This window comes from Apteryx mantelli, chromosome 4 (genome assembly GCF_036417845.1).
Source record: "Apteryx mantelli isolate bAptMan1 chromosome 4, bAptMan1.hap1, whole genome shotgun sequence".
Taxonomy (NCBI): Eukaryota; Metazoa; Chordata; class Aves; order Apterygiformes; family Apterygidae; genus Apteryx; species Apteryx mantelli.
In genome coordinates, this window is record NC_089981.1 from 48,238,483 (window position 1) to 48,263,585 (window position 25,103).

The window sequence follows — 25,103 nt, forward strand, 5'->3', positions numbered from 1 at the left end:
GGAATGATAAATGATAACATTCAAACCACAACAGTTTTTCTAGGGTAGATTATTAATTCCTACTTATAGTAACTCATGCTGAAACTCCCAAAAGAATGGCTGATGGTTATACCCCATTGTGTTGCTGTTCTCATAACAATGAACAAACCACACGGTGGTTCTGCACACACTGATATTACTGGGTATCGTGGTACAAAATCCATACAAGTGGTACCATGTCAACAAAGCAATGAAGGGAGAACCATTTTAGTTGTGAGGCACTAAAAAAACCCAAGTGCCTTTATATTTATTCCGTGAATAAAGGTTTGCTCTCTGCTTTAAACGTGATCTTTTGTCTACCTGCTCCCTCTCTCAGGAGTAATTAAATCTAGATTAAAAAAAAAAATGGATCTCTGATTCACAAAACGTTGTAATTGCAAAAATTTAAATCTAACATTTCAGGAAACAGAAGTTCAAAAGTATTTTCAAAATGTAGGATGCTCCTATTTGTAATGCTTCATAGGAAAACATCTTTGCAGGACAGTTTCTATGAAAAATGTCAAAAGCTTTTATTTTTTTTTCAGAGTACTTCCTGAAACAATGTGTCTTCATCCAGTCAAAGAACACAGAGAATAATGTATACTGTGCTAAAATTAAATGCAAATCTTGAAATGACATAGAGAACGCAAAGCAAAATGTAAAATTCAGAACAAAATGGAAATATGGATATAAAATTAAATATATTTCGTAGCCTACCCTTAGCCCTTCTCCAATAACAAAACATCAAGTTGACCTACCAATCAAAATATATCAAAATGCCATCAATATTGATACAGAAGTATTCAATTTTTAACAAAAATAACATCTGATTATGGAAGAAAAAAGTCTACTAAAAATGAACCTAGTCATTTTTTTCTAAAGAAATGTGAAGTATGGAAAACATTTTTTTTAAGTCCTGGTCTTGATTTAGGCTGATAACTTGCTCCCCTGTTATCTTCAAGTTGTCTCCTTTCCCCGTTCTTTTTTTGGACTTTCTCTTCTTTTTCTGTCCCCTTTGCCAGGCTGACTGCTCTCATTTCACCTAAAAGCTGAGATTTTTTGGCTCCGGTGTAGTCAGCAGACCTTTTGCTACAGATCTCAAGGAAAAGAGCATTTCAACTTAAATTCCTTGAGGCAGAGACATTGTCTAGTCCCATCTGAGTGTAAGTATGTACAGTAGCTTGTGTATAAATGCAATCTCAAAGCAAGATTTTGTCTTCTGTCAAATGTATCTTAAACATAACTTAAACTTTTAAAGCTATTTTCTTACCTGCGGTGCTTTGGTACTTGATGCTATCCTGGCCTTTCCTGTATTCTTAAAATGTCTTTTTTCTGTCACCTCCATTGGCAGCTCTTCCTGAGACGTGTTTGCAGGATTTACTCCTGTAGGAGTCAATGACAAGTTATTTTATAAAATTACCTGGGGCCCCACCCATCTCAGTGCTATGAGTAGAGGAATCCCCTCCCATTGCCACAGAGGACTGAGCGTGGAGGATGACTGCTCTGGGGAAGCCTTCCTTCATAGCTGTTCAGGGGAAGCGTGCTAGCAAAAGGGGCCCGCCCACTCCTGCTGGGGCAGGATGCCTTCCTCGTGCCGGATCCCGAAGCCTGTGCCTCCCCAGTGGCATTCGAATTTGTCCTGCAGCCAACTTTCCTCACGGTGAATGATAATCCACATCGCTCTGCAGAGCAGAGGAGGAGAAGCAATAAGGGCACAGCTATCTGGACCTATCCCTTCTAAACCAGAGCTTTCCCACCTGCCATACATGAACTGCATCAAGCTGTAAGTCACAGCAGGTCATATGTAGTTGCGTGAGGGAAACTGAGCCATGGAAAAAGTGCCTGTGTGTAAATAATTACCAGTGACCAACCTGTACGCAGATCCTTACCTTTCCACCTTGGTGAAAACCTCCATATAGTCAGTGACACCTGAATGTAACTACCTGCAAAGAGGCATTGACTCTGCCACAAGATAACCTCCCCCTGGAAAGTGCCACCTCCACCAGTTAACTGGTTATTGCATGGACCAGTAGCTCCCAGCTCCCTGTGGGCTGGCTCATGTTTCTTGTTCAGTACCAGGAGTGACAGCGAAGGCGTGGGGAGATAAGGACATAGGGCTGAGTCTTAGGTTTGTAAAGACAAGCAGTAGGTAGGGTAGTAAGTAAGTGACATGGACTAGGAGCCCAAAACTGCATGTGATTGATAAGACGACAGGGGAGAAAGAGACGAACAGTTGTAGGGGTTACCAGAGAGCTGTTGAGGCCAGTGACTAAGGCTACGAGCATTACCTAGGGCTACTACTGCATCTGAAAGTACCTTATACTAGACAAAAAGGCAAGGAAATATATAATAACTGTGCAGAGCAGATAAGAGTTACATTTTTGTACATTTTTCCGGAAAAAGTCAGTTGAATTTTACAGAGCAATTGTAGAAAACCCATATCAAGTGAAATAAATTAATCAAATACAGTATCTAGTGTTTCAGCTTCATTTTACAGAGGTTTTGTTCAACCAAAGAGTGTGAACAGAGGAGCACACCAACATCTCTGTGCATACACAGAAGAAATTACTATCTTCAAACACAGAAAAACAAATGAATAACAAACTAGCAGCTCCGGTAACAGTAGGCTGTGTCATAGCATCTGTATTCCCAGTATGAGAAGTAGTTCTGCCCACACTTGAAGTGCAAGAGCATCTTTTGGCCTCAGGTCATGGACACTCTGAACTGCATCCTTGAAAACTCTTCTTGCAGCTGAATTTGGAGAACAATCATCTAATTTTCTTTTAACCTCCTCAGAAAAGAAAACCTGCCTGACCTTGGAAGACCTGCCATGAGATGCTGAAAATACCAGTACAGTTGCTATTAGACATGGCCAGCTTTCCCAAGGCCCATTAGTCCAGACAAACATTAATGTAAATGATGATGTTCATTCAGAAACCCCTCTAAAGGTGATGAATCTTAAGAAAGCTGAGAATCCCTATCCTCAGGGAAGATGGAGAAGCATACGTAGATTCTGCTCACAGATTTCCATGCCTGTGGAGTTAATTCCCCAGTTATATGCATACTCAGCCATCTGAAAGGATTTATGTGGCCAGGTAGCCAAGGTTATTCTGCTCCCACCTGACTGTCTCTGCAAGAAACATCGTACAAAAGAAAACTCTGAGGCTGTCATTAACAATTGAAATAATGTGATCTAATTTAAAATCTGAATGTACAAAGCTGAAGGGTCTCAATTTATAAAATAAAAAGTGGAGTCTCCAAGTGCTATTATTTTATTTCTTTACATTTCATATTTCAGTAATTTAAAGACAGATAAAGCAAAATAACCTATTTCCTTTACAGTTAACTATTTCATTTACAGTTGCCCTGACAGCAAAGAGCACATTGCTTTGTTCCTTCAGTGCTTGCAGTCTCTCTAATACTTAGGCTTCTTAATCACACATACTACATAGCTCAGAGAAGAATTAATCACTTGGCAGAGGTCTCTGTATTACTTCAGACTGCACAGGTATGCTGTGGAGAAATGAACCTCCATGAGGAACTCTTTATGGTTTTAACAAGTTCAAAAGTGTCTTTAATTTCTTTTTGCACCTTCTTGGGCTTGACCAGAGCTGCTGATAGCCTGTATCCCTCTTAAATGCCTTGCTTGCTTAGTTTTTGAATAGACCAGGAGAAATGAGCCTGGGGTTATTCTGGCAAACTAGAAATATAGCCTGGATTGGCTGTGACCACCTCACTGTGCACAGACATTTAGATACTTCTGAAAAATATACATTTGGAGAGCAGAGTCAGATGAGTACTCCGGCTTTTCCCACAGGAGTAGCAATGCCTTAGTACATCAGTTGTGAGGTTAGTCAAGGAAGGAAAGTTGGAGTAGGAGAGGAGACAGGAGCACTGATGCTATCTGTTGTCTTTACTCTTGTTAAAGGCAAGCAGGAATTTTCTGGGAAATAAATTTTAAAACAAGCCTTTAAGCCAAGACTTAAAAAAATACTATAATATATTCCTGTGAGGATATGATGATCATACGGAGAAAAGTATGGAGCTTTGTATCCATTACATATATACATGTGCATTTATTAGGCGTATAACTGGTACACAGTTCTGATACAGAGACATATCACTTTCCCAGTAGAGATTGACATCATTAATGATGACGAAGGCAGTCTGAACTGTGTGTTGCTTTCTCTGATTTCCCCAATTCGGTTGTGGGTTACATGCCACCAACTCAGGTATCAGTAGTCACAATGGATCAAAATTTAAGAATAACCAGAGCAGATATTCATATTAAAGCTCTGCTAAGGATTTTTTGAAGATCTTTGTGCATATATAACCAAAAGACATTAATTTTTAAGGAATCCTAAGACATTTTCATACCATTTTTGCCTATACCTTCTCCCACAGAGCTTGGTCTGTGTGAGGTATTACATCATCTGTCAACTCTCAAAAATAAACTTCAGCGTACATTTACAAAGTAGATAACAAACCAAAATGACTACAGGTCAAGGAGTTTGGAACATGGCTTGGTTCAAGACTGGCTGGAATAATTCTAGTTGTCAGCCAGCTGAGCAGCAGCAGAAATTGCAAAAGTAAAGAAACAACTATTAATTGCTTAAGATTTAAAAGTGAGCACTACTATATGTAGAAACATGCAGGTACTTACCTGATAGTTATCAGCCTCTAAGGAAACTCTATTACCTTGCTAGAAGATAGGAAATAGGAGGGGAGCAAACATTTCATTTAGTAAGCAGCAGCTGGCAGCAAAATGCTACTTCTAGGGTGCAGGTGACCCTCTTTTCCCAGTGCGTAGGACTAGTCATCAGAAAATTAACCTGGGAGACTTAGCCAAAACAGGAGAAATCTGGGAGCTGGAAAGCATTTAGAATATGTGTATTAGGAATCTGTGTGGCACAAAATGAGAGAATTACAGTCACAGTCTCAGCAGTAGTATTTAATACCATCATGTTTTCTGGATTAGGGATTTTGCTTGTTATTCTTTTTAAGGGAACAGCCTACCAAGACTGCTTTGAAGAAAGCAGAGGAGGGAGACACCTTTATCTCATCTTAAATATTTGTCTCCACTCTCTTTGTTCCTGATTTCCTCTTCATTTTCTTCTTTGCATTTCTTTCCAGATTTCCTTTCTTATTAACTCCTTGAATTCCTAAAACACCCATTCCCTTCCTTTGTCCATCTCAATACCACATAGCTGTAATTCCCTTTTCACTTTCTTTCAGAGATTACACAACAATTTTTCTTTCTTCCAGTTGTCCCTCCCTTGCCTTTTAACCTGTTTTCTTTATCTTTCCTCTTTCTCTCTCATGTCTCTTCCACACTGCAATAGCTTCAAGTCTGAAGCTTCCAGAAGCTTCAAGTCTGAACAATATGAGTTTGGTCATATTTGGAATCAGCATGAAAAGCTACAACCATTAGAGTAGCTAGGATCATGTCACAATGCCCAGGTGAGACACCCAACTGTGTGGAGAAAAGGTGATAGTACTAAAATAAGCAATTAAAGAGAGAGAAAAGGAACCAAGGAGCCTCAGGAACCAAGGAGAAAGAAATTGGAGACATAAAAAGATATTCCAGAGCTTTGATATGAAGAGCTGGAGAGGTGGGAGAGGTTTTGGGAGGTGCTTTATGAATTCAGAGGGTGTGCTATGTTTTGGTAGGAAACCTGCAAGAGAATGACTTTCAGGAGGAGCTCGAAGGTACAAATGTTCCATGGCATAAAAGACACACATATGTCACCCATTGCTACCTGTTGACCAGCGTACCAAGATCAGGGCATGAGGAAATCAAACCTGCTAGAAATGAGGCCCCGGTGGCCTCCTCTGAGGCTTATCACTATAGTAGGATGATAGGATATTGTACATACACAGCTGAACTTTAAATTGGAATAAGTTTTGGCATAGGGTTTCTCAGAAGGGAATCTTGCTCTATCATCCGTATTTTCTCACATTCTCAGTGGCAGACACATTTCCTGTAATGCAAATGAAACAAGTGGTACTCTCAGAAATGAATAGCTCACTTCACTCAGACTGTAATAATTTTTTGTTTGATCAATTTTTGGGCTACAGAAGAACTAAAACAGTATAAAATGGCACTGTCCATCACAGCAGACAAAATAATACTGTGGCTAAAGTACCCTGAGAATGCCATTAGTTTCTGCTTCATCAGCAGCACTCACTCAACATGACTATCCAAGTACCCTCACGCCTTGCAAGTGGGTTCAAAATTCCCAGTGCTGCTTTTCTTAGGTTCTTATAGGCTGACTCACCACACTGAGCTGCCCAGTTCTTGATGCATCTTTGTGATAATCATAAGGGCTGGGGCAAGGATGCAATTGCATGGTAATCCCTTCACTTACCTACAGATAATGAATAGGTAAGAATAAAAGCCAGACACAGAAAAAATGCAAAACTTACTCATTAGAATTAAGGAGGTCACTATATTAATGCTTATAGTTCCTATCAGCACAGCTACCAAGAATTTTGCCTTTTAAAATAGTTAAGAAAAATCATGTTACCCCTATTGAGGCTAATATTTGTAATACAGTATGGGCCTGGATTTTTACAGTACTACTTCTATTCTTGTTTGCTTTCTGCCTTTAAGGGATAATTCCATGAAATTACTCCTATTTCCTGTAAAAAGGGGCACTCTCAATCTGCAAAACCAAAAGGGCTTTTAAAAGTTCACATCTGTAGCTGTCACCTACATTCCTTCAATGCTTTAGTACAGCCCAGAGGCTGAGCACAGTCAATTAGCAGCTGAACCAAAACAAAAAAAGGCCAGAAAACAACACCAAACAAAGCTTTCACACTAGCTTGCAAGCAGAACTGATGACCAGGATATTCTGTAAGTGGTCTGTGTAATTAATTAATACATTTAAAGATAAAAAGCAAGCTGAGGCCAATAAATTAACCAACCTGCTAAGTCATAAAAAAAAAAAAACACCTCTGCTAAACATGGAGCAGGAGTGCTGACTAGTTGGGATTCAGAAGAACAGGCCATCACTGAGAAACTGTCACCCAGAGCAACCTCTACAATATCTCAGAGATGAAGGAACAAATTCCCCTGAATGTCTATTCTAGACGAGAAGGAAAGCCTAGAGGTGGCAGGCTGCTAAGTGAGGCCATCTAGTCACATAATTTTGTGTACTGGTTGCAGGGTCAACATGCCTTTGTCTGCTGGGATGCAGCACACAAGCTGGAGCATGCTGAAGGGCAGCTGAGCACATACCACAGACAGGAGCTGGGGGCACTGGGACAGTGCAATGGGACTTTACTGAGTATGGCAAGCTGGGGCCCATGTCCTCCCCCTGACTCAGAATCATTGCCTACGGGATCTCTGGGTGAAAGCCCCCAGTGTCCAAGGAGGTGGACTGCTAGATAGAGGATCAAGCCAGACCTTATTCAGGGTCTACAACAATGTAGGACAAACAGGTATTTTCTAGTGTCACACTGAGGACCTCACTGTATGACTCAGGTGGCTGCGGGTCAGGCGAGAGAGCAAGCTGCAGATGTGAATCTGCAAGAAGAAAGTCATGGGATGTTTGAGGATTACAAGAGGAGGCTTGACAGGAAGATCCAGTTCTTGTCCAAGAACTTCAGCCATACCTGAAACACCGCTAGGAGCCAGCTTGTGGATCTGGCCAGATTGCCTTGAGGTGGGAATTGCACCTGGGGGACTGGTACAGCAAAGCAAAGGACACCATAATGGCATGCTCAGAATGAATTAAAATAAAATAAAATAAAATAAAATAAAATAAAATAACCAGCAAGGGAAGTGAGAGGAAGTTAGTTAAGGGCAGGAATGGAAAAAGAGAGGCAGACCTCTTCAAACTTGGCCTCATTAAAGGCCTTGGAAGGCACAGAAAGGAAGTCCATTTGCAGCTCTTGAAGGTGCCCGAAACTACAACTGGAAGATGAGCAGATGGGAAAAGTAGCAAACACGTGTCACACAAAACGGTTTTGCCATAATGATGAACTGGGAAGCCTGAGAGGGAGGTCAGAGCTGGAATGGCTCCTCATGTTTGTGTGTGAGCCTGGACCAGAGGAGAGGCAATGCCAAAAGGGACTGTGTGATTCAGCAGCAGAGATCACAAGGAGAGGAGTACTTGATGAACACAATCAAGTAAACAGCCATTTTAATGCACTGAAGATTTAAACCAGGGCTGCAAATTGCATAGAGGTGTGAGAGCCTGGAAAAGACAGCTGGAGGAAGGACATACTATCGCTAAGGAAGGTGAAGTCATTGAAGATGAGCGTGGGAGTCTGAAGAAGATGAGGGCTTCAAGTCATGGAGGAATGCTAGAAGGAAAAGTGAGAAACAGGAGATGACAGCCAGAGAGAAGAGAAATTTTCAACCTTTTAGAGCTTCACATTTCATTTAGGATTTTGTTTAAGGATTTATTTTCTATTTTCACTATGATTGCATAATTCATAATGTACCAGTCATAGCTGTGTGTGTGCTAATACATGTTACTTCAACATAGACAAGTTACTGAGTTTCATTCAAATTTGAAGTAATTAAGAGTAGATGATACTGATTGAAACATTTTATCTTCTTTTAGATCAACATCTCTGCTGTAATGAAACAGTTTTAGAGAGTATTTGCATTATTAAAATCCTTCACAAAGCAAATAATTATTTTGGTCTTCAGCTCAAAAATGAGCTCAATGAAAAGAGCTTCTGTTGCTTGTAAACATTTAGGAACTGAAAAAGTTATATAATTACCTATCAATGTAAATTATGAGTATCAGCATAGAACACTTAGCTTGCCCCATTACCACAAAATCTGAATGTCTTCCAGATTTTAATGTTTTTATGCTCATAGCATCCCTACATTATAATAACGGGAACTACCACTAAACTTGTTGAAATTAATGGGAAGTAGATGCTGAGCTGGAGCCAAGGGTCCTTACTGAAAAGCACAACCCCAGGTTAGGTACTTACACATGCACCATAAGAGCTGATCTTGACTCACAGTTTGGAACAGTCATTTCTAGGGGATTTTCCAAACCAAAATAAAATTTGTAAATTCAAACAATATATACTTTCCACATGAACTCTCTTTTCTATAATTTCTATGTATAGTTTTGCATGTTATTTGCAACTAAATTTCATGCTGACATGAAATAGAAAATAAAATACACTTTTCTGTATTTCTTTAAAACTGTCCAGATTTATTACATATTTTTCTGTTTGTACTAAGTTTAGAATAAGTAAAACATCTGTAGCTTATTTATCTGCACTTTACATGTAACTTTTACCAGTGTAGTAAATTTTAAAAGAATTTGCATTGCTGTCCTCCATTCATGTATTTAAGAGCTTGTCAATATGTCCCATATTTCCTAGCAACTCTTCATTTAGTGTATATATGTATACATACCTATGTGTATATATATATATATACACACACACACACACACACATGCAGACATATAAAATGTTCAACAGTGAAAATCAAATTAAATAAGCACCTATGAGGCTAATCATTATTTTGTTTAATTGGTTTATCTTGGCTTGCAGCTTGGCAGAGAGGAACCACAAGCTAAGAAAAAATCTTAGTACTTTCCAAAGTCTGTATTGTTCATTCACAAACAGGTTTTTGATTTTTTTGCATGGAAAAAAAAATGATCCAAACATCTTTCTGAAACTTGGAATGGCATTTATTTTTTCTGTTGTTTTTTCTGTTCTACTGCTGAATTCAAAGCCTGAAGAATCAAATGTTTGTTGTTCTGAATGTTGTAGCTGGTCAGTTTTACCAGCTTGTCAAATTCCTCCTCTGTGTAGGTAAAGCTGTTTATACAGTAAGGAGAGAAAAGGCTGGAAACGTCCACGTTACCCTGGGCCATCTCAGCCGGGCTGCGTTCCACCCCTGCCAAATAAAGACAGACCGTTAACAGGACACTTCTGTGGTCCCAGCATTTTTTAAGTCATGGTCCGTTTTAGCAAAAAGGGAGGTTTTCTCTCCAGCAATTGTACTGAGAGATTTAGCTCCCACTCGTCTTTCAAGCAGGATCTAGTGTTTCCGCTCCAGGCTGGTCAGAGGAGCCCGGCGGCCTCCGGAGCGGGCCGGTGGCCTCCAGAGCAGCGCGGGCCTCGGCGCCTGCTCCCGCTGCCCAGAGGACGGGGCGCCCCAGCACAGCACGAGGCCTCTCCGCGCCAGCCCGCCCCTCTGGGATCCCCCCCCCCCCGAGGAAGCAAGGCCCCGGGGCAGAGAGGGAGGCCGGCGCCCGGCCCAGGAGGACCCCTGCCTCCCATCCATCCAGCAGCAGCGGGGCGACTGGCTGCCCCCGTGGCTTACCCGGCTCTTCGTACTTCCTGAACGTGTCATTCACCAGCGGGAAAAATACCACAATAGGCGCCTCGGGGGTCTCCCTGTCTTCAAAGATATAACACTCCTTTAGGTTCTTCTTCTCTTCGTCACTCAGGTGAACTTTGGGAAATGGGATTCCCTGCCTTAAGAAGTACTGAGAGGCTTCTTCCAAAGGCTGCATTTAGACAGAAAAAAAAAAGTTGGAAATGCTATTCCCCCGACTTTCTTCAGTGCTCAACACATCCACCAAAGGCTTCCTCACAAAGATCAGAGACTGGTGCTCGCTATCAGTGTTTCTTCTGGTCTTTGTCTCTTTTGTGAGATATTAACTATTAGTTATTAACAGAATAACATTTCAAGACCCAGCCTCTAATTTGAACTCCTGATTGTTGTCCTACCTCCTCCTCAGCAACTATCTGCAAGATAAATAAAATGTTCATAGTTGCAGACAGGGGTTGGCCCAGCTAGTTAGAGCACAGAAACATGCCCACTACTGGAGAAAATCCTAAAATCAGCAGAAAGGCCAGGAATCTGAAATGGTACATTTTTAAATGCAGATTCACAAAGGTACAGACATCTTGTTAACTTGGCAAGAAATATTCAAAAGTCCCTAACTGTCTTAGATGCCTAAAGATTGCTATAAAAAGTGATGTAGGCATCATGGCACAAACATCTTGACTGAAATGTTAATTCAATTTTGCAGCTGTGTCAGTCACTTTGGAAAATAGGACATTTGCTCCTGAATCTGGTCGGCACTTATGAAAACTCATCTCTAGTCTTCAAGAAGCTCTGTCTTATCCATACCTAGTAACAGGAATTCTAGACCAAGTTGTTAGCTGGTATTTCAAACAGCAAATATGATATCAAAGGACATTCTTCTCCATGACTTTGAAAAAAATAACAAGTTCCTGTACTAAAGACAACTGGACAAGTTACTTCTAATCCAACTGCATGTGTCTATCTTCAGATATCATGAGACAGAAACAAAATGAGTTCCTAAGTGGTGGTACTGGTTCCAGAAAAATACTCAATAGAGAGGATGTAGCCAGCTGTATTGAGGTCTCAGTAGCACATGGGTCTAGGAGATAGCCAATTAGCTATCATAGCTTTGATTAAAATAAAAACTTCAGAAAATTGATACTATTTTTGTTCTCTTTATGGAATTTGCCATGGTATATTAGCATCACCATGAGATCTAGACATCTAGAAACTGGAACTGTCAGACAAGAATTTTTTTCTCCTATAGTAAGTTTCTTCTATATAAACTATTGTGACTCCTTAGGAATTAAAAAGGGCTAAAAGACAGTGGTTATTATTGGAGAAAACAGAGTAGTGCTCTCACCGACGTCTGTGATCCAGAAGAATAGTTTAAGTGTAGGACAACATCCACTTTCCTCTCTGGCCTCATGAGTGGTGGGTAGCTGATATCGATGTATCCAGCTGTGTCTGCTAGGCACAGAAACTCTGCTGTTTGTGTCAACTGGTTGGGGAAATTGTCTAGTACGGTATCTAAAAGGAAATATTTCTTTTGATAAGTGATACTGAAGAAGTAATAGATCTCTTGGCTGGCTAGCAAAAGAGGAATAAAATGTAACTTGTCTCCCCATTGCTTTTGCTCTTGCAAGACCCTGCTGCTTTACTGAAGCTCAGCCTTGACTCAGAAAAAAAGAGATCTTGTCCAAGGTAAAAAGACCATCTCTTTCCCTTCTCATGCAGCTCTTCCCCCATCTTTGACTAGCAATAGTTGCCCTTCTCTGGAACAAAGGGACTTCTTGGAGTATCTGTTTAGATTCTAATTTCAGTAAAAACAGAGCTGTGCCAGAATTGGAGTTGTTTTGCAAATTCACTTGAGGCTCATTGAAAAAGTGACTGAGATTAAAAAGTCACTTCTGTTAAGGATGTTCAGCTCTGTCCAGCTGATTTGACTGGATGACATTTAATTAGTTACATTGAAATTCATTGAAAATCATCTTCTACCTTCTTTTCACTAATAAAAATGTCAAACCATCTACCCAGGCAAAATCAAAATTCAGGATTTTTCACCTTTCCATATACAAAAGCTTTTGCTCTGTAGGTATTCATTGTGCATCTGGAATCCCTTTAGGAAGTTGAAGAACTTTGAAACCATCACCCTCTCTGTCAAGAACTGTCGAACAATACCCATGATGCCACATTCAGGGGTCACCAAGTAAGTCTCCAACTCATTGTTCCTTGCTGGTAGAAAAGGCTCTTGTTCTCCTGATTGGTAGAGGATACAAACAAATTATTGTCTTGATGCAGTTCTTTGTAATAATTGCAATACCAAAGGCATCTAACATTAGCTAAAGGAGAAAAGATCCTAATGAAATGTGGCAACACACAATCATATCAATCTCAAAGTAGGAACAAGAAGAGAATCAACATTCAGTAAAGCATATTCCCTAGAAAACAAAATGACAGTGGAAACAAACTCCTTAAAGCTGGAAAAAGTGATCTATTGTTTGATAGAAGCCATAGTTGAATTTTCTGTGTGTAAATTAGTGGAGGCTGAGAATCTGGACCTGTTTCTTCCAAGATTAGGAGACTAATGGAAATAATGTTGCTAAGAATGCATTCAGACATGAAAGCAGAAACCCAATTACATATCACTAACAATGTGACAGCTAAGAGTAAAAAAGCAGTGCAGTATTGGCCCCACCTTTAAGATATAAAAAGCCTTCATAAAAATTGCACGATATTTGTATGTACAATTGCACATAACTTTTAAAGATTCATAAGACAACAGATAAAACAGAAATAGAAACATAACCAACCAACATCAACAGCTCTGGGTTGGGTGCACCTCAGTGAGAATCTTTCCGAAGGATCTGACGAATGCCAGGCATCCAACAGGTTATAGGAGAAGACATTGCTCCACAGGCCTGTGCAATGGTAAAGAAGAGAGAGACCACTTTGGAAACATTTTAATGGAAAACATCTCTTTGCTTTTTCTACAGACTTTAAAAAAATAACCTTTTAACTCTTGCAACAAGTCTAGGAAAGCTTCAAGGTTTCCAATCTCTCACTAAAATCTGTAGCAATTTCTTTTACATTTTGTCTTCAGATAAGAATCTAAATGGTTTTAACCATTGCGCCAAGCCTTTAGCTACTATAATTTGTTGTCCTTCTTTCCAGCTCTAGCCACTGCTCTTATAAAACATATTACCTCTTCCACCAAATGACACCTCACTTGTATCCTTAAACCATCATGCTATAGCTGATAGTACATTTTAATTGCAAATCAAGGGGGCACTTGTATGTTATATCACTAGGTGGCAATGTTACTCTAACTCTCCATCTTATCCTTTCTAAAAATACATGTATGTCTTTGGGGTCACCTGCCAAATTCAGGTACTGGGATCAGGACTGAGCCCAGGCTGGGGATGCTGGGTTCTTTGCTAACAGACCACCTTGGGTATGCCCAGACCACACCATCATCATTGCAAAACTGCAACTGAGGTACGAGTTCTCAGAAGAATGGCTCAGTAGTCCCACCTAGCTCCATAATCTACTTCCTGCTTACAGTGGTCAGCAGAGGGTGCTTAAGGGAAGAAAATGAGAAAATGGCAAGTATAAAGGGATTTCTTCCTTACTGTACTGTCCTAGCATCTCACGAATCTTTTGGATTTGTACTTCCAATGCTAAGTCTTGCATCTAAACTGCTATGTTTCAGAGACACCAATGGCCTTACCTTCTATGAATTTGTCCTCCCCCTTTTGGACCTATTTATACTTGTGGCTCCTGTGACACCTCCTGTCAATGAATTCTATGATTTTACTCTGTTTGGTCTGGACCCAATTCCCATTGCATCACTCTGTGCCCCTTATTCTCATACAGTAAGACACAGGGAATTTAAATTCTCTGTTCACTTTCTCCACTTGATTCAGGATTTTATAGCTGTCTACAGTATTCTTCCTAAGTCACCTCTTTCTTAACTCATCACATTGCTAAAAGCTCCAAGCATAGCTATTAAAGTTCTGAGAATTAGCTGTCTGTATGGTTAAACACAAGGTTCTGTTCTTCATACCCAGATATTTTCTCATGATTGTACTAATGTGTCTCTGGACTCCTTTTGCATCATACATTGAGGAGTACAAGTTTTCTGCATACCAGATAAGGAATACCACACCATGTTGCTGGTTATATAGGTTTTTCAGCTTGTAAGAAAAACCATTTTCTTACTGGACATGGCTATTGCTGGTATCCTTGGTGTCCTGTAGTGCATCATGCTTATTTACATGTAATGCATCTACTGTTCGGAGTTTAAGGACTCTTCTACAGACAACTTAACTCCAGAGAACCAGGATATAAAGGGGTGTGGTAGAGAATCCTAGCATTATGTAAAATTAAATCAAGAAGAATTGCATAAAAACCTCAAAGCTGTCTTTCATCCATTATTGGGAGCCACCCACTTTACTGAGATAAGGATGGCAAAACTCACTGATTTAATCATGCTAGCAAAGCTACAAAGGATTTAGAACACTATTAAACTTGCAAAAATATTATTAACAATTGGGAAACTATTCAAAATTGCTGTATTTTATAAAAAACTCAGCAATAACATTGCATTTTGTTTTAGAATAGGCCCATTCGTAGACAAATTTGGCTTTAGGATTCCAGTTTCAATATACAAATATTTCCGATGTAAAACTCTGCTGCTGAGCTGTTTAAAAAAAAAAAAAAAAAAAAGATGCTCTTAAACAGCCCTGAAACTTCAGACTTAAGAATCACCTGAAAAGCAGAAGTGAATAGCATTATTTGAAACTTTCTTTGAGCACTTTTCTACCCAGTTATTCCATCTCCAGTCACTGTCTGAGGAATTTAGTCAGAATTGGGAACAACATGTTGTACATTATATTTCAGTCCTGCATGCTGCAGGGCACTGGTTGCAGTGTGCAGAAACTGTATTATAGCAAATACATTTTTATGCAATCCAAATTTTCCCAAGTGAGCATATCACCTTGCATGAAGCAGATCCTTGATTCAGGGAGCTTCTTCATCAGATGACCCATGAAGAAGTCACTGCCAAAATCCTCTACACGAATGAAGGCTCCATATTTTAAGAATCCCACCTCATAAGGGGTGAACTCCACCCATTCTGCAAGTAGAGACACAAAACGGACTTTTAAATCTCAATCCCATCCCTACCTCCTTTCAGGCAGAGCTCTGAAATGAAAAGGAAACAATTGCAGGACAAGCCCTATCAACAGAGTGATCACAGACTGGTTTTCATCAGGGTAAGGAGTTATCATTCATCTAGTTTCAGCCACTCACTGAAGCAATGTTTCCTTAAGGTTTTCATACAGAACTTTCCAAAGAGCCTCTCCAGATAAGACAGAAATGAAGTTTACACCAGAAAGAATTGGCTTAAGTTACTCTACATATGGAACCAAGGCTCTGACCTGGGTGTGTCTTGGCTGTCCTAAAGAGCTTTCCCCAAATTTCTCCTACCTGTAGAAGCTGAGTTCCTCAGAGATTCTGGGCATAAAAGAAATTGAAAGAGGAAGAGGACATGAGTGCTGGAGTTCAGAAGTGCAAGGGGATGCAGGGCCTTTATTAACTGATAATGCAAGTCATTCATACATCAACTGAGCCCAGGTACAACTCAGTTCTGCCATCACCTTTAAACTCTGCAAGGCTGTAATCTTCTTTGATGTTGAGGATCATGTAGATAGGTAGAGGATTCTGACCCTGATCCAATGCCTGTCGCTCATCTGAAAGTTTATGGTCATTTTTCTGTGAATTGACCAAAAAAAGACAAAGTGTATAACTAAGGACCTCTCATCCATTGTGTCTGGGTTTGCAAGATTAAAGAATAATAAGTATTTGTTTCCAGTTACATTTTCTTATTCTCTTCACTCATTTTGTGTCCATACATTTTTTTAACAAAAAAAATGACCTAAACATTTACACATCCACATAAGCTCATTAAGTTACTGATGAGCTGTAGGACATTTTGTGGTAAAACAGGCTCTCTTTCCTCCCAGTAAGTGCACCCATTTTGTACAGATTATTTAATTTCTTACAGGGATAAAAAGAGAAAAAGAAAGCAAGAGCAGAACTCTGCTGTTAGGAGCTCAAATACTCATACAGGTAGAAGGAGACATAGGTTCCCTGCTCTACTGAGCACCTCTGGAGCTGGTAATTATGTGCTGAGAGACACATGGGGTCAAATCCCCTGTTAGTCAGGAGAAATCATCTGCCTGGATAACGCTGGCATACTATTAGGTCAGCACCAGTCTCTAGAGTTTCATTTTCCATACAATGGTGTGCAGTAACAGGGAAAATATATGCACAGTACCCCATCATTTAATGCTTTTTCCAGTAGAAGCCCCCACAAATCAATGCTAGAGATCTGGTATCCCTTTTGCTTCCGCAGCTTTAATTCCTTGTCATAGTACTTAAAGCTTTCCAAGGAAAAGCAACTCAGCTTGCACTTGGTCATGTGCCTCCGGACTTCACTAATCGGTCCAGACAGATCCTTGCGTGACCAGTCAGTGCTCTGATACAAATGCGACAAGGTCCTAGGGGAAAGAAAGGAAATACATTATCATATCCTCACATATACATTCACTTCTTAGGCTTGGATTTAAGGACTACATCAACTGAACTACTTGAGATCCATTGAAAACACCTTTTGGGCTCAGTTTATCAAGGAGGAGAAAAGATTTTTGGATTTAGAGGACCTCCAAATCCATAGCAAAACTTGAGGATTTGTGAAAAGCCCCTCCATGCAATCTGGGGCACAGACTTTGCACACAAAGCTACGATTTGCCACCAGGGTCACTCAAATCCCACATCAGCTTCCAGGAAAGATTCTAAAGGTGAAGCAAGAGGCCAGGGAATAAGCTGTTCCCCATTAGCAATGTCCAGGCCATATGCTGGCTCAGGCACTGGGGGAGCAGCTCCATCATTTCACTGTTCCCCTCTCCTGCTGCTGATGTGGCCAGGGAGAGACCTCATCTCCCTTTTCAGGCTGGGCTTTAGAAATTCCCAGAACTTGAGGAAATAAAATAACTGTTGTGGAAGGCTTGTTTGTCTTTATTTGAACCTCTCAGTGTGGCTATATAAAGATTCCTAGAGATTCTAGAAAATCTATCATGTATGAACAAATAAGTTACTGCATTTAACTAAATCAACATGCTAAACATTGTGAGTTAACTATCAAATATTAGGCAGGTGAAAATTAGGATAGAGTCAATTTTGGAATAGAAATTGAAAACTCCAACATGATAAAAACAAGTGAAATATTTTACAATGTGATCCTAGTTTCAGAAGCTATCCCAATGTAACAACAAAAGAGCCTGAGACTAAAAAAGTATGCTTTCTTTTACCAAAATGAAGAGAATAAATCTCTTCATAGAGCAAACTACAGAGGTGACGAATGACAGCTTTGTTCAGGATCTCCTTACCATGTTGAGCCAGATGACCCAGTGATGTATGAAATAGCATCTAAGAGATCCAGCTTCTGAAGGCCCAGCAGGTTGCCTAACAAAGATGTCAGTGCCCGGGTGCCACCCCCTGTTGTCATGACTGCTACAACTGGTACCTGTTTACACATCAACACAAGCAGTTGGTAAGCAACAACTTAGCTTACATCAGTACATCAGATTAGAGCTAAGTAAATTACAGAATTTATGTCCTACAAGACAGTGTCTCATTTCAGTATTTCCCAAAATAGGGGAGGAAAAAATGAAATGCTGGTATTTGGCACAGAAATTAAAAAAAAAAAGTGGCAATTTGCTAGTTTTGACATTTTTGATCAAAAGATTCCAGCCTTCTAAATTGTTACATGCTGGCTTATTGAAACAACTCATAACTTCTTGTTTCAATGCACTTCAGTATTAGACTGCATTTTCCTTAGTTGGAACATCATCTCATGACAGCTGCATTTTGAGAACCAGAAGATCTCATTCTCTCTTATAAGTGCAATGACTGGATTATATTTGTCATGAAGTACCAAGAGTACTTAATCACAGTGATGAACCACAAGGCCTAATTGCATGTAAACCTGATTTACACTTAAACAGTACTAAATGCTGAAGTATCTTGTGCCTCATCTATGGACCCTAAGGAATGTCTCCTTGGAAGGAGCACTGTATTTTTCTCTCTTATCAGTGTCATAAAAAAATAAGGTGATTCTAAGGTATAAACATAAAAATCAAAGTGATATTTTGAAAGACTGGAATACTTCTTTTACTCGAAGTCTAAACTGGAAAATGGAGTTTGAGACTCAGATTTGTTTTTGAAGGAACTGTGGTTCATATGTTCTGAGATCTATGCTTGTCTTAAATTTCAAACAGAAACTGATGTATCAGGGTTATCCAGAATGATGTATGATTTCTAAAGACAATTGCTCCAAGTCAGACAGATGAAAGAAAAATGTGAATGTCTTTGTGCTGTCACAGTGACAATACAGCTGAGATGATGAGCACCAAAAGAAAGTCTGCAGTAAGAAACTTTATCATTGTTATGTATCACTACAATAGGTATCCCCCTAAAATCTGATAATATAAAATACCTTCTTTAGGGCCTTGGTGTCTGAATGCTCAGGTAAGAGAGTAGGACTATAAGTTACAGATGAAAAAGAAATAAGGCAGAGAAAAAAACATTCTGGTTCATGGTTATTTTCTCAGTAAACAGGTATAGCAAGCAGTTTTGATACCACTCGTGCTCTCCCGTTGTTTCATCTAAATATTTTGGATGCTTAACATGAGACACTGAATACATCAGAGCTCATTAAGGAACAATATACTACCGGCTACAAACATAAAACATTTACACAGCACAGTCTAAGCTAAATAGTGCTCCACATACCTCGTGGTCCTGTAGCTCTTGCTCTAAATGAAGGGCTTTTTTCAGAGCAGAAGCCACAAACTTCTTCCGTTTCTGTAGGAAATTTTTTTCCTCCGTACATAGATCAAATGCCAAGCGAACATCTAATTTTTTTGTCCTTAAATATAGGCCAGGGTGAAACAGTAAGGAAAGCCTATTTATGTGATCAATTAATGTCTGGACCTGTACTTACAAGTATTAAACTCTGTAACTAGGCTAAGAAAAGCCAGTCTTACAGCCCCACAAAGGCACATCAGCAGAGGGCATAGACAAAGTGGAGAAGAGGCTGAGAGAGATAAAAAAAATTGTAAAATCTTATGGAAAAAGTGGAAATACTGTTTACTTCTATGCTGATTTTCGAGAACTAACAAACACTACAATCTATATACGGATACTATTAACAGTGGAATATTTACAATTTGTTGCCTGATGAAGGCCTCCAGGTTGTACATATAAAAATATTCTGAATTTTTTGAAAGTTCAGAATAAATGCATATTTTTCTAAGCTTGTAGCTCCAGGGATTTTGCAGCCAGAAAAGATTATTCTCCCCATCAAACCTGGACTGCTGCGTAACACAGATAATGGGAAATTTCAGCCAGCACAGTTAAAAACATCTAGCTTCTAGTCACAGATAACTAACACTCCCCTAGGTAAATGAAATCAACGACTAAATACTATCTCCTTTAGATACATAAAGAGGTAAGAAGACAACAAAGATGGCCAACATCTTTATTCAAAACCACAAAACCCAAAGAGAAGTTTTCTTACCAGTCATTTGACTTCACATGTAAATTGATTGTTTCATCCTAAAAAACACAATGTAAGTACTGGAGATGATTTTATGTTTTATCCTTTCCTTTCAGTCAGCATTGAAACCCTTCACTTTTTCTGAGAGCACTACTATAGCCCAAAGCCAAAACAATCAGAAAATCCATATAATTTTTAAAACTTCTACAAGTGCACCTTATTTTCACTCAAATATTTTATCCTAAAGTTTCAGCCATTTTAGATATACAGAGCTGTATATAGCAAACACCACCATCACCGACTCCACCAAGCTGCCCCCAGTCTTGCCTCAGTGTTTGCATACACTTTGAACTGCGTTAGACCTCTAGGCAATCACAAAAATCCCTCTTTCAAATGTCGGGCTGTGATTTGGAGCAGCATAAGCACCAGTGGATATAGATGGAGTTCACCCCTTCACAAACAGACCACAGCACCATACCAGGCTCCAGAACAGACATTCACCTTAAGACAAGGTCAGGAAATCCTTAATAGGTGCAGGTGAGCCTAAACTATCACTATGGGGCCATATCCAGGGGTTCAGGACATCCTCCAAAGCCACGAAAGAATATATTGAATTGTGTTGAATAACATTACAAATACTTTGAATACTCCCATTTTGGTAAATATTTGGTCTGAGATGTTTGGGGGTCTGATTTTTGTTTCTACTCCATTCAGATGAAAATTTACAGGTCTATAACACTTTTTATTTAGGAATGTAAATTTATCCCATCTAAGTACCAGCTCACGAACAGCAGAATTCACTTCCAGCCACACTATGAATGTATTTTTACTGGGAAATAACTCCAAAAGAAGTGTAAAATTCCTCCATGTTGCTCAGGACCTGCTGAGATTGTGGTTCAATAACGTGGGGCCTCTGTGGCAATACCAGCCTTGGGAATTTCTGTCCTATAAAAAACTTATGAGAGGTAGCACACTGGAGCACAAAGGTAGTAAGAAACAGACAGGCCTGAGGATCATATACTGCCAGCATCTTACATACATCATCAAACAAGCCATAAATTCTGAGACTGGTCTGCTATACTGTGTGCAAGTTTTAATTAAACAGTGTTATTTAATATAGTCTGTTTCATAGGACAATCATCATGAGATAGCTAGAGTATCTTAAAGGCCCTATACCTGTCCTACATTCCTTCACACCCCCAGCATAACCTGTTATTATTTTGGCATAGTTTTCTAATTCCCAGTGGAGTATAAATGAGATGGACTAGCAGTTATATATCTAAACCTCTACTTCACAACCATCCATTTAGCTCAAGCCCATCACTCTTTGGATCATATCTTCAGATTTGTTCTAAAAAGTTGGCATCAATCACCTTGGCTACTGCTACTTTCTCCTTGAAGGGAAGTGAATCCAGAGGAATAGTAAGGGTTGCATTGCAGTCTCTTTTCTCTTCACCTGACGGACACTGAAAAATATATTATAATGTAGAAAAATATTTAATATACACACCACAAAAAAGCACTATTACAAACCTATTTTTTTCAGACAGGGTCAATATCCAGCAGTTTCCAAGTTGGCATCTAATATTTAGGCGTTTTAGTGGGTACTGTGCTTTTCCAGGGCAGAATATCATGCAAGACGATTTTTAGTTAAAAATACAAATTCTTTCCAGTTGCCTCACTGATGTTTGTTATAAGTACAGAAAATCATCAGGTTTTTTGTGCTTACTTAAGCTAATGATCACGTACCAAGCAGAAATGTGACTTTTTTTCTGGTACTGCAATGCATAGTTCTGATTGACTGTACTTGACATAATGGAACACAATGGGCTCTGCGGACTTGAGGGGAGAGCGCAGTGAAAGTTTCTGCCTCTCTTCATAGGATCCTTTCACTGCAAATAAGAAGTCTTTTTCTAAAAAAAAAAAAGCATATGGAGAAACTAATGATTATGATTACAGAAACAGAACATAAAGCAATCACTTAGAAGCTGTTTTTACATATGAGCCACTAACAATGTTAAAAAGCTTCCAGACTCTAAATAATAATTATCCAAACAAAGAGCACTACAGAAAAAGAAAAAAGAAAAAGAAAAAGAAAAAGAAAAAGAAAAAGAAAAAGGAAAAGGAAAAGGAAAAGGAAAAGAAATGAAGAGCTCACATAGCAGCAGCAGAAGCCCTTGTAGAAACTCAGCAATGAAGGAAAATTCAGCAGAAAATAAATTATTGATATAGAAAATTTTATTTAATTCTATTTTACAGCACTAATTAGTTTCACGCTCTAATTTCAAAGTCCAGTTTTCATAGTTAGTCAGCACAGACAGACATACATTGTACAGTTGCTGGATCTATGGTCCCACATGTATTCCTAACTACGCAATTCCTTTGCTCTGACTAAAAGAACAAAATAGGAAAATTACAGGATGAGAAAATGACAGAAAATGAGAAGCTCTGAAATATCCAAGTTGCTTCTACTTCACAGGGTTCAAAACCCACAGTCACTGTGTTTCCTTCCTTGTAGCGCTTTTTTTGACATAAAAAAATGAAAATTGAAAGAGTTAGTTATGCTTTTTTTTTTAATTTACTATAAAAAAAAATTTTTTCTTTCTAGTTTGAAGTCTAACCTGAAGCTTCTTTCTTCATCCATCTACTGTCCACCTGGACTTCCATGCAGGAAATTTCACGAGACTGTAGCAGGGATGAAAGATTAAAGAATTAAGTATACAAAACATGCCACATCTGAGTCACTTCCTTGCTATCTATGCCTTGCCGCCAGGGCTTCCCGGGATCCAGAAAACTGTCCACCTTTTGTTTACTTAGGCTGATAAGGGAATGACACAGGCACTCTGAAGACGTGCCGGGGTTTTAGCTGAAAGAAAAATGGCAGTGCTGTGGTCTATCCTAAGGTTTTCTAGGGTTGAGAACAGAGGGAAAATAACCAGGGAAGGAACAGGAGCATGCAGAGGCCTCACGAGGGTGGGACAGCGGGTCAGCCAGATCACAAGGCTTTCCTTGCAGACAGCTGCCTTTGGTGAAGTTTCACAGTCTGCTGCTACCTCCTCTAAACAGTCAGTCAGGAGCATTCAAGAGAGCTACTTCTGTATCATCCTACAGAGGTGGGGAAAACACGGCTGTGATGGGGTTGCTATGAGTAGTCCCTGCAGGGGATGATACAGACACAGTAAGTCAGTGGAGCAGCACTTCCCTCTCAGCCAAGAGGCTTGCTGTCAGCTGGTGGTGGAGGACACTTCTGTGGGCATCCCAGGGCCACAGTGTGATGGTGGCCAGGGCAAACACAGCATTCAGTTCTCTATCTACCTCTCCTTTAGCTCTGTCTGCAGTGAGGTGTTGGGGCCCCTCCCAGACTCACTGGTCCCACCACCAGTATGAAAATGAACATAAGGTAGAAGAGAAATAGAAGCAATGAATAATTACCACTAATACACCATTATTGACAAGCTTTTCAGGAGGAACCGGACTGAAAGACAGAAAAAAATATATATAATCAGAACTAATCTGAGCTAAATGCCACTTTAAATGAACAGCAGGAATAACACTTCCCTTACAGGCTGCCTTGCCCAGTACAGTCTCTAATATGTCACTTATTTTTAAACTCATTGCTGTTTTCAAAGGAGATATCTGAGATGTGGCTTCCTTATTCTTGTTAAAGGTAATTGTAATGAATAGTAATAACAAGCATTGTGGTTGCAGTTCTTATTACACCTCTCTCTCCTCCTCCTCCTCCTCCTCCTCCTCTTCCTTCTCCAGGAAATGTTGGGGTAGGTTAGTATACAGGATGATTCTTGGTAGATAAGGAGCACAGTGTTTCTGCTAATTGTTTTAAACTATATTATATTAAACCCTACCTGTATTTATGACTGCTTGCTTTTTCAAAGTACAATTCTTCTGTCCCATACAGTTTTTACTCACATGCTCTCTGATGCAAACTCCACCTCCAGCACCTCTTGTGTCTGTAAAAGATGAATTAATACTGAGCATTTGAAATCATTTTCTTTCTCACCAGCTACTCTTGTCAGTAATTATTCTGGCTCCTGAAATAGCTCTTAAAATCCAATTTCCCTCCTCTTTTATGATATGCTGAGATGAGTGAAAGCAAATGAGTTGGAGTTATTTTAGAAGTTATTTTTCCTACACTGGTAAATGTCAGCCCTCAGCTAATGGACAGTAATTGATTGCACTTGTCCATTCAGTTGTGAGGCAGAGCAGAATGATCAGTTAGATAATCCCCAGCAATTTGAGCATCAGAGTCAGGAAAAAGACAAGAGAGAACTCTGGTATCAAAAACCCTGCTAAGAGGTTTAAGGAGCTAGTCAAAACTTTCAGGATGAAGTCCAAGATAAGGAGTACTTTCTGCTGAGAAAGGTTTGGAGGGTACTTTATAAGGTGCATGCAGTACAATAGGAAATAAACCCTTCCACCTACAATTGCTTTACAAGAACTTATTTAGGAGGTAATACCAAAAATACGTATCCTTCCTGTGGCCAAGGCAGTTTTATTCCTCACCTGTGGATTTAGCTGAAAAGTCAAGTGAACAGTTTCTCCAAGCTGGATTTTAGCTACGTCAAAGAGGACAGTGAAGAGAAGGTCATCTTCAGTGACTGCATTTTCATCATAGACTTTCATCTCCAGGATGTTCTGGGAACAGAGGTAGAGAATCAGGAACGTTCCTATTCTAAGCCCTTGCAGCTGGAGGAACAGTATGATGTGCTTAGCATATTAAGGAAGACAGAGAAAGAATGGAGAGAAGTGAGACAGCAAGTCCAAAATATTCATCCACACAGATCTGAAGAAATATGTTCTGAACCTTTTATAGCTGATTTTGTTGCTGATTTTCCTCTGCAGAGCAGTTTAAATGACAAAGTCTAGTAAAATCATTGAATATGCAGTTTCCATATTGAGAATCAAGGTTTGACATCTAATTTGGTTTGAAGTCACCACTTTTCTCTAATCTGTAGGAAACTACTTAGTGGTCAGGACTTTATTGCTAGCTGCAGAATATAGATCCTCAGATATAAACAGTGATTAAAATACATTAAGGAAGGGTTATATAACTATTGCTTGGTTATTTAACTATTTCCTGTAAGTTATTAAATGAATCACATGGCAATACTCACCACATAATCTATGGAAACTGCTATGTTTTTT

At 39.5% G+C, this 25,103-nt stretch overlaps 2 protein-coding genes across 2 annotated transcripts in view; both read right to left on the minus strand.

Moving 5' to 3' along the window:
- The window catches only part of LOC106498152 (cytosolic phospholipase A2 epsilon-like), a 39,606-nt gene extending 37,910 nt beyond the window's left edge, over positions 1–1,696 (minus strand). The window contains exons 1-2 of the mRNA XM_013959293.2: positions 1,603–1,696; positions 1,289–1,401 (exon numbers count right to left, since the gene is read on the minus strand). Of these exons, the coding sequence (XP_013814747.2) occupies positions 1,289–1,401; positions 1,603–1,696 (207 nt within the window). The remainder of the gene's footprint in view (positions 1–1,288; positions 1,402–1,602) is intronic.
- Positions 1,697–9,226: 7,530 nt separating this feature from the next.
- LOC106498151 (cytosolic phospholipase A2 epsilon-like) overlaps positions 9,227–25,103 on the minus strand; it is a 34,189-nt gene continuing 18,312 nt past the window's right edge. The window contains exons 4-20 of the mRNA XM_067296476.1: positions 24,462–24,593; positions 23,868–23,908; positions 23,373–23,415; positions 22,562–22,625; positions 21,690–21,853; positions 21,314–21,406; positions 19,962–19,999; positions 19,175–19,310; positions 17,770–17,906; positions 16,659–16,881; positions 15,979–16,093; positions 15,318–15,455; positions 13,132–13,239; positions 12,383–12,577; positions 11,682–11,848; positions 10,328–10,514; positions 9,227–9,898 (exon numbers count right to left, since the gene is read on the minus strand). Of these exons, the coding sequence (XP_067152577.1) occupies positions 9,690–9,898; positions 10,328–10,514; positions 11,682–11,848; positions 12,383–12,577; positions 13,132–13,239; positions 15,318–15,455; positions 15,979–16,093; positions 16,659–16,881; positions 17,770–17,906; positions 19,175–19,310; positions 19,962–19,999; positions 21,314–21,406; positions 21,690–21,853; positions 22,562–22,625; positions 23,373–23,415; positions 23,868–23,908; positions 24,462–24,593 (2,190 nt within the window). The 3' untranslated portion in view covers positions 9,227–9,689. The remainder of the gene's footprint in view (positions 9,899–10,327; positions 10,515–11,681; positions 11,849–12,382; positions 12,578–13,131; positions 13,240–15,317; positions 15,456–15,978; positions 16,094–16,658; positions 16,882–17,769; positions 17,907–19,174; positions 19,311–19,961; positions 20,000–21,313; positions 21,407–21,689; positions 21,854–22,561; positions 22,626–23,372; positions 23,416–23,867; positions 23,909–24,461; positions 24,594–25,103) is intronic.